Source organism: Lepisosteus platostomus, chromosome 12 (assembly GCF_059453375.1).
Source record: "Lepisosteus platostomus isolate fLepPlt1 chromosome 12, fLepPlt1.hap1, whole genome shotgun sequence".
Lineage (NCBI taxonomy): Eukaryota > Metazoa > Chordata > Actinopteri > Semionotiformes > Lepisosteidae > Lepisosteus > Lepisosteus platostomus.
The window spans coordinates 20,255,337-20,271,530 of NC_142622.1; the positions used below are offsets into that span (position 1 = coordinate 20,255,337).

The 16,194-nt window shown below is 45.1% G+C and overlaps 1 protein-coding gene across 2 annotated transcripts in view; it reads right to left on the reverse strand.

Annotated features, from left to right (window-relative positions):
• Positions 1-311: 311 nt before the first annotated feature.
• scap (SREBF chaperone) overlaps positions 312-16,194 on the reverse strand; it is a 38,782-nt gene continuing 22,899 nt past the window's right edge. For both annotated transcript variants that reach the window (XM_088601332.1, XM_088601333.1), the window contains exons 12-23: positions 14,760-14,999; positions 14,187-14,539; positions 13,122-13,274; positions 11,135-11,336; positions 10,245-10,360; positions 9,596-10,097; positions 9,347-9,432; positions 8,711-8,793; positions 7,077-7,243; positions 6,210-6,290; positions 5,890-6,096; positions 312-5,685 (exon numbers count right to left, since the gene is read on the reverse strand). In XM_088601332.1, coding sequence (XP_088457458.1) covers positions 5,440-5,685; positions 5,890-6,096; positions 6,210-6,290; positions 7,077-7,243; positions 8,711-8,793; positions 9,347-9,432; positions 9,596-10,097; positions 10,245-10,360; positions 11,135-11,336; positions 13,122-13,274; positions 14,187-14,539; positions 14,760-14,999 — 2,436 coding nt within the window. In that variant the 3' untranslated portion in view covers positions 312-5,439. The remainder of the gene's footprint in view (positions 5,686-5,889; positions 6,097-6,209; positions 6,291-7,076; positions 7,244-8,710; positions 8,794-9,346; positions 9,433-9,595; positions 10,098-10,244; positions 10,361-11,134; positions 11,337-13,121; positions 13,275-14,186; positions 14,540-14,759; positions 15,000-16,194) is intronic.

Below are 16,194 nucleotides of genomic sequence, written 5' to 3' on the forward strand. Positions count from 1 at the left end.
ACTATTCCCCTCCTTCAGCAGTTTTAAGGTGTAAAGAGTTCTGGGTCTTTTCTAGTACAGCGCAACAGGCTGGCTGTGGGTCACAAAGCTGTACCTCAAGAAACACATGTATCAAGGAAGCACATTGTTCAGTTCCTTTTTTAGTGATCCATATTCAGTATTATAAGAAAGGACAAGGTCGTGCATCTATAGGTGGCCAGTAAGTGGGTGTTGTAGCCATTTTTAGTCAGAATAGTTTTTTGTGATGAGAAGCACCAGATCTTGTATTAGTTTGCCTAGATATCCAACAAAAAGAAAACAACAAACGCCACTTAAAGTATCAAAGCCATTTATTTGTAAATAGTATAAAGTTTTGCCTGTGTTAAAGTTAAAAATAGTACAGAACATTAGTTTTATCCTCTACGTACACTATGGTTACACTGTACAGTAATGGGGGGTTTGTGGGGAGGACAGCATGGGACAGCAGACCTCAGAGCCACTCAATATTTACACCCAGAGAGAGCCACCCCCCCTCACCCACCCCCCCTCTCATTTCACATTCCACAGCGCACCATTGCAGTAAAAAAAGCAAAGCCCTAGATAAGTTACATTTTCCAAAGTACAGAGCAATATTTACAAATCTCGGAAGAAATTGAGAGCTGCAACGGATCATGTAGAGGCTTCAACCCGGTCCATCAGGCAAGACCACTGCCACTTCACAAATGAGACACCAACATTAATCGGCTTCCCCTACCTTTAACAATCTTTAAATTATACAGTATGAAGTTTTAGTGTCTGTCTTACAAAAAAAACGCTCATACAATCAGAACCGATATATCGCATAACAGTGATGGAGCCTCTCAGGAGACAAGACAGCTCAGGGGTCCACGGTTGTACAGCTAGGCTTCAGAGCTGGGACCACTGTCGCTGTGGCACACTAAGAGTGGAATCCTGACACACAGCCACTTATCTTTCTTCAGTAAACATTTTCTGTTCAGTGCAATTACACATTTGGACCAGTCTTCACTGAAGTATCCTCTTCTCATTGATCATTGATAAGGGTCATGCAGTACTGTAATTGCATCAGTACTAGGGCATGTTCCAGCAATCCGTATCAATTTATAACCTGTTCAGCTTTCTCTCTTGCTAGCCCCTACAAATGATACATTTCTAGTTTATCTTGACCTTTTCAAGCTATGACATCAGATCTTTAGCAGCAGCATCTTAAAGCAAAAACTCTGTCCAGATGTGCTGGAATCATCAGGCAGATGCTGGTTTAACAGCCTGGTAGAAGAAATATCCAGAGAAAGCAGTTTTGAACCAGCCTACAGTTTAGACGGAGACAAACCATCCAAAAGGACACGGTCTGGAAGTAGACCCAGGCTGGATGCAACACAACACAGTTGTGGACCCACAATTAAACTGACAAAGCCAACACAAAAGTAATCTGGTGTCTGGAAATGAGTTGCAAACTTCCATTTTATCATGACAGTCAACAAACCTGAAACATTCCAATACTAATTGAAATTTGTGCATGTACATAATGGAAGGGATAAATCAGTGCAAAAATATAATAATTAGAAGTGATAACATTTGTAAAGTTTAAAGGATTCCAAAACACTTCATATAAGTGAAGGGGACCCACTTCATCCACCACAGAAGTACAAAGTGCAGCTGGGTGACACAAACCAACAGCAGGCCCAAAATTAACTGAGACCAGGATAACAGTGTTAAATCCACTACCAACAATCAGTTCAATTAAACAGACCTTAATGTTTCAGCTGAAGGATGACACCTACCACAGCAGTGTCCTGGTCACAGTATTGGGGTATTGGTTCGAAAATTCTGAACCAGAGCGCCACCTACTGGTCCACCAATACCACTCAGTGTAGCAATATGGTGTTCCTTAGTGGTCTCCCATTCCAATACTGACCATGGACAACACTGTAGCTTCTAAGACCTGACAAGATCAGGCTATGAGGTGCTAACACTGCAGTCACAAGATAACAGAAATATTACCTTAACCTTCACACAGGCTTCGCATTCTAAGAAACCTGTGATGAGGGGTTACAGGCCTAAATTGTAGCCTTGATGTTTCAAAAGCCATCACTTGCTGCTGACATAATCCTGTAACAAGGCGAACTCTCTTTGACCAAACAAAGCTTGCACTGAACGATTTGTGTGTCCTTAGCTAAACGTGCCAAAGAGACCAGCTCTGATCCTGCCATCTCTTTCTGCTCTTCCTGGTCAGTTATATAATGTGAGCTGCTGACTCAGAATGCGTTACCCAGTGCTACTTCAGAGATTTCAAATGCAGGAAATGTGTGTGCCTGCAAATCGCCACCAATAAAGGTTTAAATTCACAGTAGCTTCATTCTCATACAGTAAGTGGAGAAAAGTAACAAATGATATTCCCATCCAAGTCCTAAACAAAGGGGTTTTCAGCTCTTATCACAAATTTCATTCCAACTGATCTCTCCTTTACTTGATCAATTCAATTACAAATGGTTTAATTAGACATATAAGCAGATTCAGGATTCCATGGTGTAAATGAGAGCTCAATTGAAAATTAAACCAGAATAAACAGAATTCCTGGATCCGTCTTGAAACCAAAACTTCTGCCTTAACCAATTTTAAGCTTTTAGTCAGAAGATTCTTGCCAAAATGGGACCTCTGAGTTACAAATCTGTCCCACCACGCAGCTGGGACTACCAGCTAGATCAGTGTCCCAGTTGAAGAATAGTTATGACTTTATGATTAGGGTGGGTCATACAACAGGTGGTATGGCATCTTTTACAGCACATTTACAGATGACCACGCCAGCAACCAACATCACTATGTCCCCCAAATCACCACGTGACCCACAAACAATGTAGGCTGGAAAAATACAAAGATAAACAAAAATAATCATAATTTCATTTCAAAGTTTAAGCAGCATTTCTATAGCACTTCTAAAACTCAATTAATATTTACATCTAAAAGCAAATAAATTAAAACCGTTGAATGATCAGATGTCCGTCTTGTGTGTGAGGTTTTCCTCCAATCGTCTTTCTGTGGAACAGCAGACGTTACTCTGCTGCAGTTCAGCAGCCCAGTGTCGAGATTCAAGAGGTGTGAGGGAAGTCGGAAAATCATGGAGTGAGAGAATGAGGGGAACTGGAGATAGAGGGGAGGTAAGTGATTCAGGGGAGGGGGAAAATTCCATGAGGGGTGACAGGAAAAAGGAAATGAGTGAGGGCTTTTCTAGTAAATGAGAGAGACCCAGAGAGTGAAAGTGTACTGGTTTCCCTGGATTGCTGAACATGGGTAATATTACACTGCATTCTCCTCAAGCAAGAACCTTCAGATCTAATCCAGAGCTGGACAACAGAAAAAAAGCAAATCACAGCAGAAAACTGTCACAATACCCCCCCCATTCTTATAAATAAAGAGCATCCAGCAGAGATTTTTCACCCTCACAATAAGCATGTCGGTAACAGCTTAAGAAAACTCTTCATGAGATGCCCTAATTTTATCTGTGTGCTTTTGCAGTTGACTGTACACATTTTAGGTATCTCTTTGCTCTCAACTGGAAGCTGACATCTCCTAGTCCTTGCTCAGTGACAGCTGCTGTCCGTTCTTATCATTTCTTTAAAATGATTTTTTAACAGCAGCTTCTTCCCAGTGTACGACACTCGAAGAACTTTGCCAGCACATGCATGCCGCCGAAAATGAACTAAGCCAATGCCACCGTTCTCTCACACATTCCAGCCTGTCAGTGCTTCCTTCCGCTCAGATGTGCTCTGCTTCATCTCTGTGCCCAAGCAGCCTGACCGAGCACATGTGGTCAGTCTATCAGCCAATTAGCAGAGGCGCCACATCCACAAAAGACACGAGATCCATATCCTGTGGCGACAACTGCTCTGCTCTTGTTACTCAAGTGCTACACAGTTTGCTGCCCAGGCAGCTACACAGAACAAAAGTAGCTCAAGTGAAATAAGGAGTGAAAAGTGTCCTGCAACAATTAAACTAAAACATGAACACGAAAAACAACGTAAATAACTGTTAAAATGGCTTTTGTGCTACAGTGTGTATAAAGAGAGCTCTCGGTGTGCAATATTGGTTGAGTTGTGATATAACAGCTATCGGCTTTTTCAAATTACATCCTGCAAATAACACATCCATCCCACCAGGGGAAAGACTTAACGTTAGTCCACTTTGTACACACCCACAAGGCACACTTTCTAATTATCTTATGGAAATTCAATAAAAAAATATTGTAAATTAGCTAGTATTCAGAATTCATTGCTAATAAATAAAAGATTTTAGCATATTAAAAATATGATTTGACAGTGCGGCTAACAAGTCTTTTAGTGTCAATATTGTACTTAGTAAAATGTTTGATATTTACTACTTCACTTCTTCCATTTCCTTCACTCAGGACACCCTGGGACCAGGGACCACAAGCATAAAAACATGAGATAAAGTAAGAACCAGAAATAGAGGGACAGGTCCAGATACCGACAGTAGCTGGGATCCTAAAAGCTCCTCAGACACACACACATTCATAATCAGACAAGCCACACAGACACAGCTCACTCTCATATACCCTGTGAATAGCTTCAGCAGAACAGCCCATTTATCTAATGGTAAGAAAGACTGCTCTTCAACAAAGCTGTACCTGAAAAATCTTCAACCAGTGCACAGGTCATAGCCACCAGCTGTTTTGAGAGCAAATGGAAATACTAGCACCTTGAAGGAGGCTGGCACGTTCTAGGTGATCACTCCACAAGGCCTGGTCCTGACCGAGATGTGAGAGAGAGAGAGACACTCCTGTGCATTCATCCTTGAAGGAGTCAGGAAGTGTGATCCTGCCACTACGACTGACAACTGGGAAATGAGATTACATGTGCAGCATTTAATGGAACCTTGACAGTCGTGTAAGCGATTCCTAACAGTGAGACAAAAACCGTGGATGAGGAAAGAAAGAGGGGGAGAGTAAAAGAAGAAAGATGAAGATGCCGATGTTGTCGCCACATACAGGGCTGTGGGGAGGGAGACTGTGGACAGCAGTGTGCCAAATGGACAACACTCTCTATAAATGACGTTCAGGAACACAACTGTGGGAGAGGAGACACCGTCCTGTCACAAAACTGACCTTAATTCCTGCTTTTGAGTAAATACAGATGCTTAGTGCTTCCTTCTCTGTGTTCACTGATAATTCCTCTACAATCCTCCTCGCAGATCCTCCCCAATTCAGCTTATTTCACTTTGGGAGTTCCCACGACCTGGTCCCCATAGCCTGGCCCCGCCAAGAGGTTTGTTCTAGCCTGCAATCTGCATTCCTACCGGTATACCCATAAAATGTAGTAAGATTTTGGTCTTGTCTGTATCTGCTGAAAAATATGTTGACATCCCAGTACTGCTAAGCAGGGCAGGCTAGTGAGTGGGGCCTGGCGGGTCTGGGGTCCTTTCCCAGGTTCAGTCCAGCTTCTCTAGCACAGAGGGGACGTACACCAGGCTGAGCTCACTGCCAAAGTCACACACGATGGCGGCATTGTCCAAGACCAGCAGCTGTCGCACGCCCTGCCCCTCGCTGCTCTGGCCCAGGTACACCGTCTGTAGTAGATCCCCGAAATTCAGGTCCCAGAACGACACGCACCCTTGTCCCCCTGTGACCAGCAGGCTCTCCGAGATCACCCCCAGACTGGCCCCGCATCCCACCTCCTGCAGTGGGAGAGAATGGGAAGAAAGACGCAGCGAGTTCAGTGTGGACAGAACCATGTCAGTGTGTTAATATCACTACACAGTGCTTGCTAGTACAGTCTGCGTAACGAACCTTTTCAATACAGTGATTATTCATGACAGGCTTGCTGGATATCCTGTAACAGAGTTTCACAAGTCTCAAAGCATTCTGCAGGGTAGACTGACCTGCTGGATGGAATACAGCTTGATGCCAGTGCTTCGGTCCCAGATGCAGATCAGGTCATCCAGCCCACTGCTGATGACACAGGAAGTGGTGCAGACCAGAGAAGTGACATCCCCGCGGTGCCCGTAAACGTGGCTGACACGGCTGCCCGTCAGGACATCCCATAGACAGATTGCCCCATCCTGCCCCCCGCTGGCCAGCACCATGGTCTGAAACGCAGGGCGGAGAATGTCGAGAGAATTAGGAGAGAACAGCTAAGAGAGAACTGATGGGAGCTGGAAAGGTGGCGGCACTCCCTCACTGTGCGCGGCAGAGAGCTGACCTGGTCGATGTAGATGGCAGTGATGCCCCCAGAATGTCCCTGCAGAGTGAACAGGCAGCAGGAGTCCTCCAGGCGGTACACCTGCCAAGAGAGGGCAGATTTCAGAGAAAACAGCAGACGCTGCAAGCAGATCCAAGATCTTCACCGCTATTGATAAAGTCTACTCACAACAATGAAATAATGAAATGAAGATTAAGGGTGAAAATTAAAAGTAGTTAATTAATACTGAATAACTATGCGCAAAAATGTTAGGGATATTGACTCATTGGTGTACTTCAAGAAACAGCTGATTGGTCTGTGAGATCAATCGGAAACACTGTAAGCAAAGACCTTTCTTAGCTCTTGGAGAGAGTGGGGTGGGGGGGGGGGGCTGCATGAACTGTGTGCGCAGGAAGAGGTGTAAGTGGGGCCAGCAGGGGGCGCTCACCCTGCGGTCCATGTGGGTCCTAATGCCCCAGTATAGTGACGGGGACACTATACTGTAAACAGGCGCCGTCCTTCGGATGAGACGTAAAACCGAGGTCCTGACTCTCTGTGGTCATTAAAAATCCCAGGGCGCTTCTCGAAAAGAGTAGGGGTGTAACCCCGGCGTCCTGGCCAAATTTCCAATTGGCCCTTACCAATCATGGCGCCTAATAATAATCCCCCTCTATGAATTGGCTACATTACTCTGTTCTCCTCCCCACTAATAGCTGGTGTGTGGTGAGCATTCTGGGGCACTATGGCTGCCGGCGCATCATCCAGGTGGATGCTGCACATTGGTGGTGGTGGAGGGGAGTCCCCATTACCTGTAAAGCGCTTTGAGTGGAGTGTCCAGAAAAGCGCTATATAAGTGTAAGCAATTATTATTATTATTATCATCCTTACCCTGACAGTGTGGTCCTGGCTGCCGGTGACGACCCGCCCTGCCGAAGCTCTCAGGACAGTGATGGGCTTCTGATGAGCACACTGCACGGAGCGCGTCAGCTGACAGCTGATGACATCATCGCTGCTGTAACAGGGCGACGGTGGCATGCTGCCTCGATTGGGGGTGCCTAAGCACGGAGCAGAATCCTAATCACTGGGGTGCCTCTTAAGCACCTCATCTTTCCAAAAACTTCAAATAAGAAAAACTGTGGAAGCCTTAAAACTCCATGTAGCACAAAATATTATTGCATTTTAACCAGATAATATTGCATTATTGTGCTGTAATTATTGCAAATATGGAGACAACATTGTGGCATTTCACAATAATTGTTGCATTTTAATTACACAACATTGCATTATTCTGCAAAATCATTGGGCTATTTTGCTGGTAACAAATCACCACCAACAGCACTCTCTTTATAAATGCATTGCTCTCTTGACTGCAAAACTGGGTTCTAGGGACCTGAAGTTGTTCAAGTTAAGTGTCTTGTTTCTGAGGGCAGAAAACTACAAAATTCATTATGTCTTAAGCTGAAAGAACATTTTGATGAAGCCACCAGGTGTCAACTATCAGTTTTTGAATGAAAAACCTGAAAAAAACATCTATGCAGCTTGCCAGATAGGCTCCTGCTTTCCCACAGCCCCAAACTGGATAAATTGGATAGAAGATGGATGGATGAATGAACAGACAGAAACGTATCCCAGTCAGTGCAATCTATTATGTGCTTCACAATGTCACAAAATCTCAATAACAATCCACACTTAAATGAAAGTAGACTAGTGAAAATAGTTTTTTGAGACAGTTAAAACATGTTTTTGTTAAATGTTAAATCAGACATGACAAGCAGTGGCAGATACAGCTTTAGTTATATACAATGGTAGCTCATTAGAATGATTATTGCAAAAAACAACAACATTGTCTCATAATAATGCACTGATGTGTTTTTCTGTGACACTAATTGGCTTCACAAACTGTCTATTGCTCGACTTTATCCTTCAACCTTTTAATGCAACTGAAGGTCTTAGAGAACACCCTGACCAACAGTTGAAACTGTTATTTTGGATGAAAATGCACATATGAGAAATGACCATATTCTGATTGAAGAAACACATTCCTCACCAACCAAACAAAATGGCCAAATAGTCAGGTCTATCAACACATCTGGTCTTTGTTTCAGCTGTTCATATCTAGGAGCTACTATGAATAACAAGGAAAATAAAAATAAATCTGCTCGTGTTATCCCCTTTGAACTTTTAGATTTTATATTTAGCTTAAAAAATAAAACTTATGTTTCTGTAGCAAGTGTAAAAATGACACCTGAAAATACAGAAAATACCAAGAGAAAATCCCCCTGAATGTGTGTTGATCCCCTGCTGCATAGACATCACCCTTCTGCATCGGTCCTATATGAGGAATATGGCCATTTTACCCATTACAGGTGTGTTTTGCATGTGCTCAATTTTAGGATTGGCGATTTTTTTCCACAACAGCACCACGTCTGTGTCAAGGCTGAAGTTTTAACAATGACAGGGTATCGTATGGACACATTCTCACCAGCAGGAACCTGGCAAAGTGTGCTGGTGGAGAGACTCACCCCGGTACTGCAACAGGCAAGGGGGCTTGTTGATGTCCACTGTGAAGAAGTCCAGAGACCCATTGAGCCGAGCTGCCACAATCCTGCAACACACACAGTCACACTGTAACCAAACCAACAATGACCAGAAAAGACTACAAAGGTATACCTCCAGTTTTTCAATGAGGTAGGGATCAGGGTGGCATAGTGGATAATCTATTGGACTCATGACTCAGTGGGTTCAAGTCCCTACTGCAGACACTGCTGCTGTACCTTGAGTGCGGTACGTTACCCCTGCTGCTCCAGTCTACCCAGCAATATAAATGGGAACCAGCATGGCTGGGGAGAGTATCCAAACATCCCATCCTGCGAGGGAGTCGCATGCACAGTGACCAGGATAAGTTCTGACCCAACGACTTGCTGGGGCTCTGGCTTTGCCATTTGAACTGGGCATTAAGCTCTAGTGGAAAAAATGGGAGGACATTCCTCCCCCCGACAAATGTCTCTCAATGAAAACAAAAACGTGCGTGTATTAAGACAGCAGTGAGAGAGATCAGACTATCAATATATCGCTTCCATTATAACATTTTCTCCGTTCTGGAAAGAGGTGAGCCCCATACGTAAACCAAGGGACAATGCCATCAGTGGTCATCTCACCGGTTGTTGAGGAAGGCCAATGCTGTGATCCCAGATGTCCCGTCTTCATTACAACAGCGAAGGCAGCCTTCCACTGCATCCCACAGCTGAAGTTAAAAACGCAATGTTACACACTGACTGCATCCAAAGTCCGCCAGGGTGGTGCTCTACTCTTCCTCTTTTCCTCTCCTTGCTGTTTCTGTCTCCCTCTAAGCCTCTCTCTAATTCTCTTTCACAGTCTTAGGCTTACAGGCTCTAGAACATTCTCACCTCTAGTTTGCCGCTGCTCCGCCCGGCAGCAATGAGGTTTCCCCGGAGCTCCAGAGCCCACACTGCGCTGTCCCAGTCCAGGGGTACAGGGGACGGCAGCTCGGGAGGAGGCAGGGGCTGGTCTCCCAGGCTGCGGCGTCGCTGGAGGGGGGTCGGGGGCGAGGGGGGGTACCCTGGGAGGCCAGCTGAGGCCTCGTGCTCTTTGTAGGCACGCTGAACCAGCTCTCCAAAATCAAAGCCCCCCGACGGGGTGGGACACAAGGGGGGTGGCTGCTCTGTGAAATTGGTGTCGATAAAGGGGGTGAGGTCAGGCTGGTCTCCGAATAGCACAAGGCGCGAGGGGGTCACTCTCCTCCTAACAGGGTATCCTGTCCCCCCGGGTGCTGGAACCCCCCCTCCTGCCTCCTGCCCCTCGCACCCATCCGAGACCTCCGGCTCAAACACAGACCCTCCATCCCAGCCATCTCGCTGCTCCCAGGCCCCACTGCTGCTCCGACGCAGCCTGCGCGGAGAGAGAACAGAAACACTGAGCCACAGTGAGCACAAGCAGGAGGCTTTATGTCCTGGATAAAGCTAATAAGGGAAAATAAGAGAGTGATTATAGATGTGATTCAGGATAGCGCTGAAATAGCACAACAGTATATCTTACCCATGATTGGGGATAACAGTCAGGCAGTCTCCTGTCTGGGCATCCCACACACGGATCTGTCCTGCCAGGCAGCAACTGGCCAGGAGCATCCCATCACTGGCCAGACACTCAATATCCTGTTTGCACACACAGCGGGTGACACAGTGCTATTAACGTGAGCCGCATAGCAATGCTGGCAACAAAAAAACGCTGGCATGTGACCCTCTTCAAAAGGTTATTAGAATTATTTTTCTTCCTGAATTTCACTATTTTAATATGTGAAACTCATATCCCTCACTTCAGTGAAAGGAGCCTGTTAAATGTGGGATTTAAAACTCTTTTTGCAGGAAGCCTCCTGCTTTTTCATGTAATCAATTTGAATGACTTGGATTACTTTTCTGCAAAGTTAAGCCTGAATTCTTTTCTAACAGGAAAGGGAATATTTTTCCCCCAACGCATAGGGGATAATAAAGATAAAGGAAATATTTTTTTTTATCAAACTGACATCAGCAGAAGTGTATTACCAAGGCAAACAGTCTTCTTAACAGCATAAGAAATGAAGGGACAACCGGGGAAGAGGAGAGGGCAGAGAAACGCTTTGCTAATATGGGTATTAATTAAAACAAGCACCCACAACAGTTTTGAAAAAGGTGGCTCCAGTGTGTGCAGAGAAGTTATCTAATTTACGCCGACGTCCTCAAATCATTGATCATGGGGACTGAACAAATGCATGAGTTGAAAAACAATTTAACCCATATTCATACTGCAATTTTACCCATTTAGAAGTTCTGTTCTACTTAAATGCAACACCTGTTTAAGGTGAAAGGTAAACCTAATGCCATCCAAAGGTTTCCCTGGCTAGCCTGTTCTGACAAGAAGTATGACTCTGAAGGCAGTTGGCAGTGCCGTACCATATTGTGCCCACGCAGCAGTAACGGTGAGATCTCGCTGACGGGGGGAGAATACCCATAGTCGTCACAGGGCAGGTCTCCACGGCGACGACGTCCATGCGACACGCCGTTTTGGCCGTAATTCCGGGGGCAGAGAACTCGGTAGAGACAGAACAAGATGATCACCAGCAAGACGCCTGCTGCAAGCCCCAGAGCAGCCACTCTGAGAGATTGGGGGACAGAAAGAGAGGCAGGTGGAGGGGATGGAGTGAGACAGAGAAAGGGAGGATTTTCAAATATGTGGAAACAGTTCCCTCTTGTGATCTCTCTGCACTACAGATGTGATCTCCTTCACACTACAAACAGCAGTGATACAATCAAGACTCACACATGGGAGCAACAGACCTAGAACTCCTATGCGAAACAAGAACAAAAAAAGCCAAACAAACATGTAAAAGGATCCTGGCACAGATGTCTGCTTCCCCTTTGATGGTAGGTACTATGTCTTGGAGAACTAGAAATATATCTAAAAACAAGCAAGCTGACAGCTCTCTGTGGTCCTCCCCTCTCAATGATGCTTATCTTACGAGCTGTAGAGTGTCCAATGCCATACGAAGGGGGCAGAGCCCCTGAGGCTGTAAATATTTGGTGAAAGAATGAGTTTAACCTCTGAGTCTGAGATAATGGCTGGTAACTACTCAGTCCAGGCCTTGAACTCTCTCAACTATTCCAGGAAAGACAGTGACATCACTGATCGAGTCCCACAGGTCAGGTTATACTACGGGTCTTACAGATCTGCTTGGGAGCCTGTGACTGATCCAATTTGTATAAAAACAGAAAACAACTTCCCAACTAGTTTCAGCTAGCTTCATTTCAGCTGGGGACCGGACTGCATGCTTTCTTACCGAGAGCACCTGTGATGTGTCGATTATCAACTGATCACAATGGGTGAAGAAAAAGAATTTAAGAAAATTCTACAAAGCAAAATCCATATTCAATTAAATGCAGCAAAAATGTAAACTATGGTAAATGAGGAATGACACAATGAGGCCTGATTACTGTCAAATGGACAAGAAAATAATTATTTTACATAATGGAGGTTCAATAAATAAGGTATCAATAGCTTTCATGATCATATTTGTACAGCTACATGTGTAACCAATAATCAGGGTAAAGTACACCACTTTTTCACTTGCATGTGTAATACCATGACACCGATGCATTAAGTCTGGCTTATTAACTTGGATCTGAGACTTTATCGCCAGCTTCACTTTACAGATGCTTCCAAAGTGCCTGCTGGACTGGGATGGAAGAGATGGAAATCACTGAGTACCAGATCAGGGCTGAGGTGAGCAGTCCAGCACCTCTGACCTGTAATGGAGTCCAAAATCATGGGTGCAGCAGAAAGCATGTGGCCCGATGTTAATGTGCAGGTGGGGCTACACATTGGTAGTGGTAGATGGGTGTCCCCATTAACTGTAAATCACTTTGAGTGGAGTGCCCAGCAATATGAGTGTAAGGATATTTATTATTATCAAAGTGAGCACCATTTTAAATGAATGGCCTTCCACAGCTGATCTAGTGAGTGAGAAAGTGCCCTAAGCGTTCAACCTCATTTACAAAATCTTCTGAACTGTAACTAACTCATTTAAACTGCCCACAAAGAGTGGACATGCTTCCGTGGGCCCATGATGAACCAGACGATAGCGCTACCATGCTCCACAAATTCAAATATTGGGGAAACATTTTCTAGTTTTGAGTGGTTTTGCTACCCTATTTATTGAAGCTCTCTCTTCCAAATGAAATTAACTAAAAGAATGAGTTTCCCGAGTTTTCCCCCAGTAGAAATAAGATAACAGATAAAATATCAGTTTTATCTCCGTTTTCCATAAGGATGCCCACTCATTGGAAATGCGCTTGTACAGTATGTACTTTACAGCTACTGTTAGTAACCTGGAAGGTCAACAGGGAGCTGGGAGAATAGGGGAGGCGGGAGGCAGGCACTGACTTGTACAGAGTGAGATCAGCCTGTGTGGAGGGGGGCGCAGGGCTGGCCGGCGGGGGCTGGGGGTGTCGTGTATCCTGTGGGTGTCGTGCCTCCAGGGCGTCGTGGGCACTCAGGTAGAGGGACACTGGGATCACTGGCAGAATGCTGATGTACCTAGAATGCATAGAGGAGGATTACCAGGGGGTGCAAAGCAAGGAAATAGAAATACTTATTAATTATAGGGATTAGGTAAATTAGAAAAAGCTACTCATGTGCTTTTTTCCCTGAGATCCATAATTAAGTGCATTATTTTAGGGACACTTTTACTCTTGCACTTGTGTTTAGAAAAGACAGAACTTTTTACTCCATGACATTTACCAGAAGTATCTCCGTTCCTTGTTCCTTTACACAGCATAAATTAAGCGCATAGTACTTAATTTGTAGTTTATAGTACAGTTAGGCAGGAATCTACAAATGCATATGAAAAAGCTCAAGATTTCAAGACATCAAATATTCCATTGAAAGAGTAATGGTGAACACATTTCAGAAATCCACATAATTAAAAATCAGACTTTGTCCCAACTGAAACTGTATACATTGAAGAAGAGATTCTGGAATCAGCAATACTAAAAATAATGCATGCTTTTGAGTGTGAGAAACAATGAAGCTGTTGAATAATTTGAGGAACCTGTTTACCGTGGTTTTCGATTATTCAGCTATGGAATATGCATTTAGTAGCTGAGAAGACTAATGAGAATCCACAAGCAGTTTCAAAACAGTTTTGCATTTTTAAGATTTGATCCTAGATTTGTTACATGTATGGTTCAAGGTTGTGATTATAATTTAAATTCCTAATTGGCAATTCAAATGTAACTTCAGGTGTGTGTAAAATAGTATTTCCATTGATAGATATAACTGGTGTGAAAGTCTGGGGAATAGTAGTAGTTTCCATAGGCAGAATCTAAGGATGGCTGCTTCTGAAAACCAAGCACTGATCATTCATTCATCATCACAAAGACCTCTCATGTACCACAGAACACGGAGATGTGTGACAGCGACACCACACAGAGCACACGTGCCCCCCACCTCTTCGCCAGAGTGATGTTGTAGTAGCTGAAGAGCGAGGGCCAGTGTCGGAAGGATAGGCGTCTCCAGGTCTCCTCATCTTCAGGGCCCCAGGTGATCTGCGGGTCGGATGAGGGCTGACTGGGCGGACCGTGTCCCCGAGAGTGGTTCTCGGGAAGCGGGGTGGGTTCAGGGGGCGGCAGGACACTCAGGGTGCTAGTGGGGTCGCCCCCAGGAAAGACGGGCGGCACCGCAAGGTGGGGCAGACCGGCCTCGCACAGCGGACTCTGCTCCGAGACCTGTGCCGCCAGGTAGGTCCTCAGGCCCGCGGGATCGGTGTACACCAGGATGCCAATCCATATCACAGTGCCAGCCTGCCGGGGAAGAGAGTCACACGGCACTTGAGATCAGTTATCAATGTACGGCGCACAGAAACCAGGAATCAGTACAAAACCTAGAAAATGATGAAGGGTGCTACAATTTCTGAACGCTAGGATCATGCCAATACTGCAGAGCGTGTTCCAGAGGACGAGTCACACCATGCTTTTGAAGACCAGCCTGTTTTCCCTCTAACCCATCTCCTTATGGACTCACCATGATGATGCGCTGGGCAAGCCGGGTGCGGGCCAGGAAGTAGATCACACGCAGGCGCTTGGGCAGGCGCAGATTGCGGAAGGCTGGCGTCTGCAAGGTGATGGTGTGGGGCGTGGAGGGCCGAAGCGGGGGCTGGCGCTCGCTACGCGGCGGGGCTGGGGCGTCGCGGGTCCGCAAATGGCCCGGCTTGTTGGGGGGAAGGCCTGCCTCAGCCGGCAAGCGCCGGTTCAGATCAGCGAGCTGAGGGGAGAGGGAAAGGACGCACAGAGGAGACAGGGGTGGATCAGAAATTCAGTGATTTCACAGAAGCATAAGACGGAAGGTAAACGTACCCTGCAAAACATTTTAAGATCATGATCATTCACCAATAAATTTACTACAGCCATCTAGGGGACAGAATACTTCACAGCTTGTGAAGGGCTGTTACAGAAAGGCAAGTCACATCAACTGTATTCTGCACAGAGGTCTGGAAACTGACAACTAGCATACTGCAGAATGTCACAACATTGTTAATGCATTATTTAACGCTCCTCCAATTCTACTAGACTAGGTTCACAGCAATTATTTAAAGCATCATTTCGAAACACTTCTGGTAATCTCTAGTGGGCCAAAAGATTTGCTTGACAGACATTTTAAGTCAGATCTAAAACTTAACAATTATACTGATGTACAAAGGAAAAGCAAAAGGTGACATACAGGAGTGGAGGCCATGATACCCAAATAGATTACATATTAGTGAGAAGAATTGATAGAGCGAAAGTCCAAGATGCTAAAGTCCTGCCCTATGAGGCTGTTACCAGACAACACAGGCTACTGGTGATGGACATCACAATATTGAAGGAGCGAAGAATAAGGCAGAGGAAACACCCAGCACGAACAAAAGTGTGGAAACTGAGAGAAAACAAAGTAGATTTCAACAGGCTGGTGAAAGAAATGAAAAACAACACAGAGGAAACAGAGGAGCCTTCAGTTGAAGAAGAGTGGACTGAGATGAGCCACATCCTAGAAGAGGCTGCTACCAGGGTTTGTGGAAAGACAAGAGGAGGCAGACCGAGGGAAAATGAAGAGTGGTGGTGGGATATGGAAGTTCAGGAAACACTGAAGGAAAAGAAAAAAGCATACAAGGCACTGAAAGATGGCACTGGAGAATTACAAGAATATAAGAGACTAAAGAAGGTAGCAAAAAGAAGTGTAGCAAGAGCAAAGGAAAGAGCCTGGAAAGAATGGTATGAGAAACTTGAAACAAAGGAAGGAGAGGACCAAATCTACAAGATTGCTAAACATAGAGCGAGACAGAAAAAAGATATTATCCGGGTGGCGGTACTCAAGGATGGAGAAGGCAGAGTCTTGATTAAACAAGAACAGATCAAGCAAAGATGGCTGGAGTACTTCAAAAATCTGTTAAATGTAGAAAATGAGAGGGAGAACCTAGTGG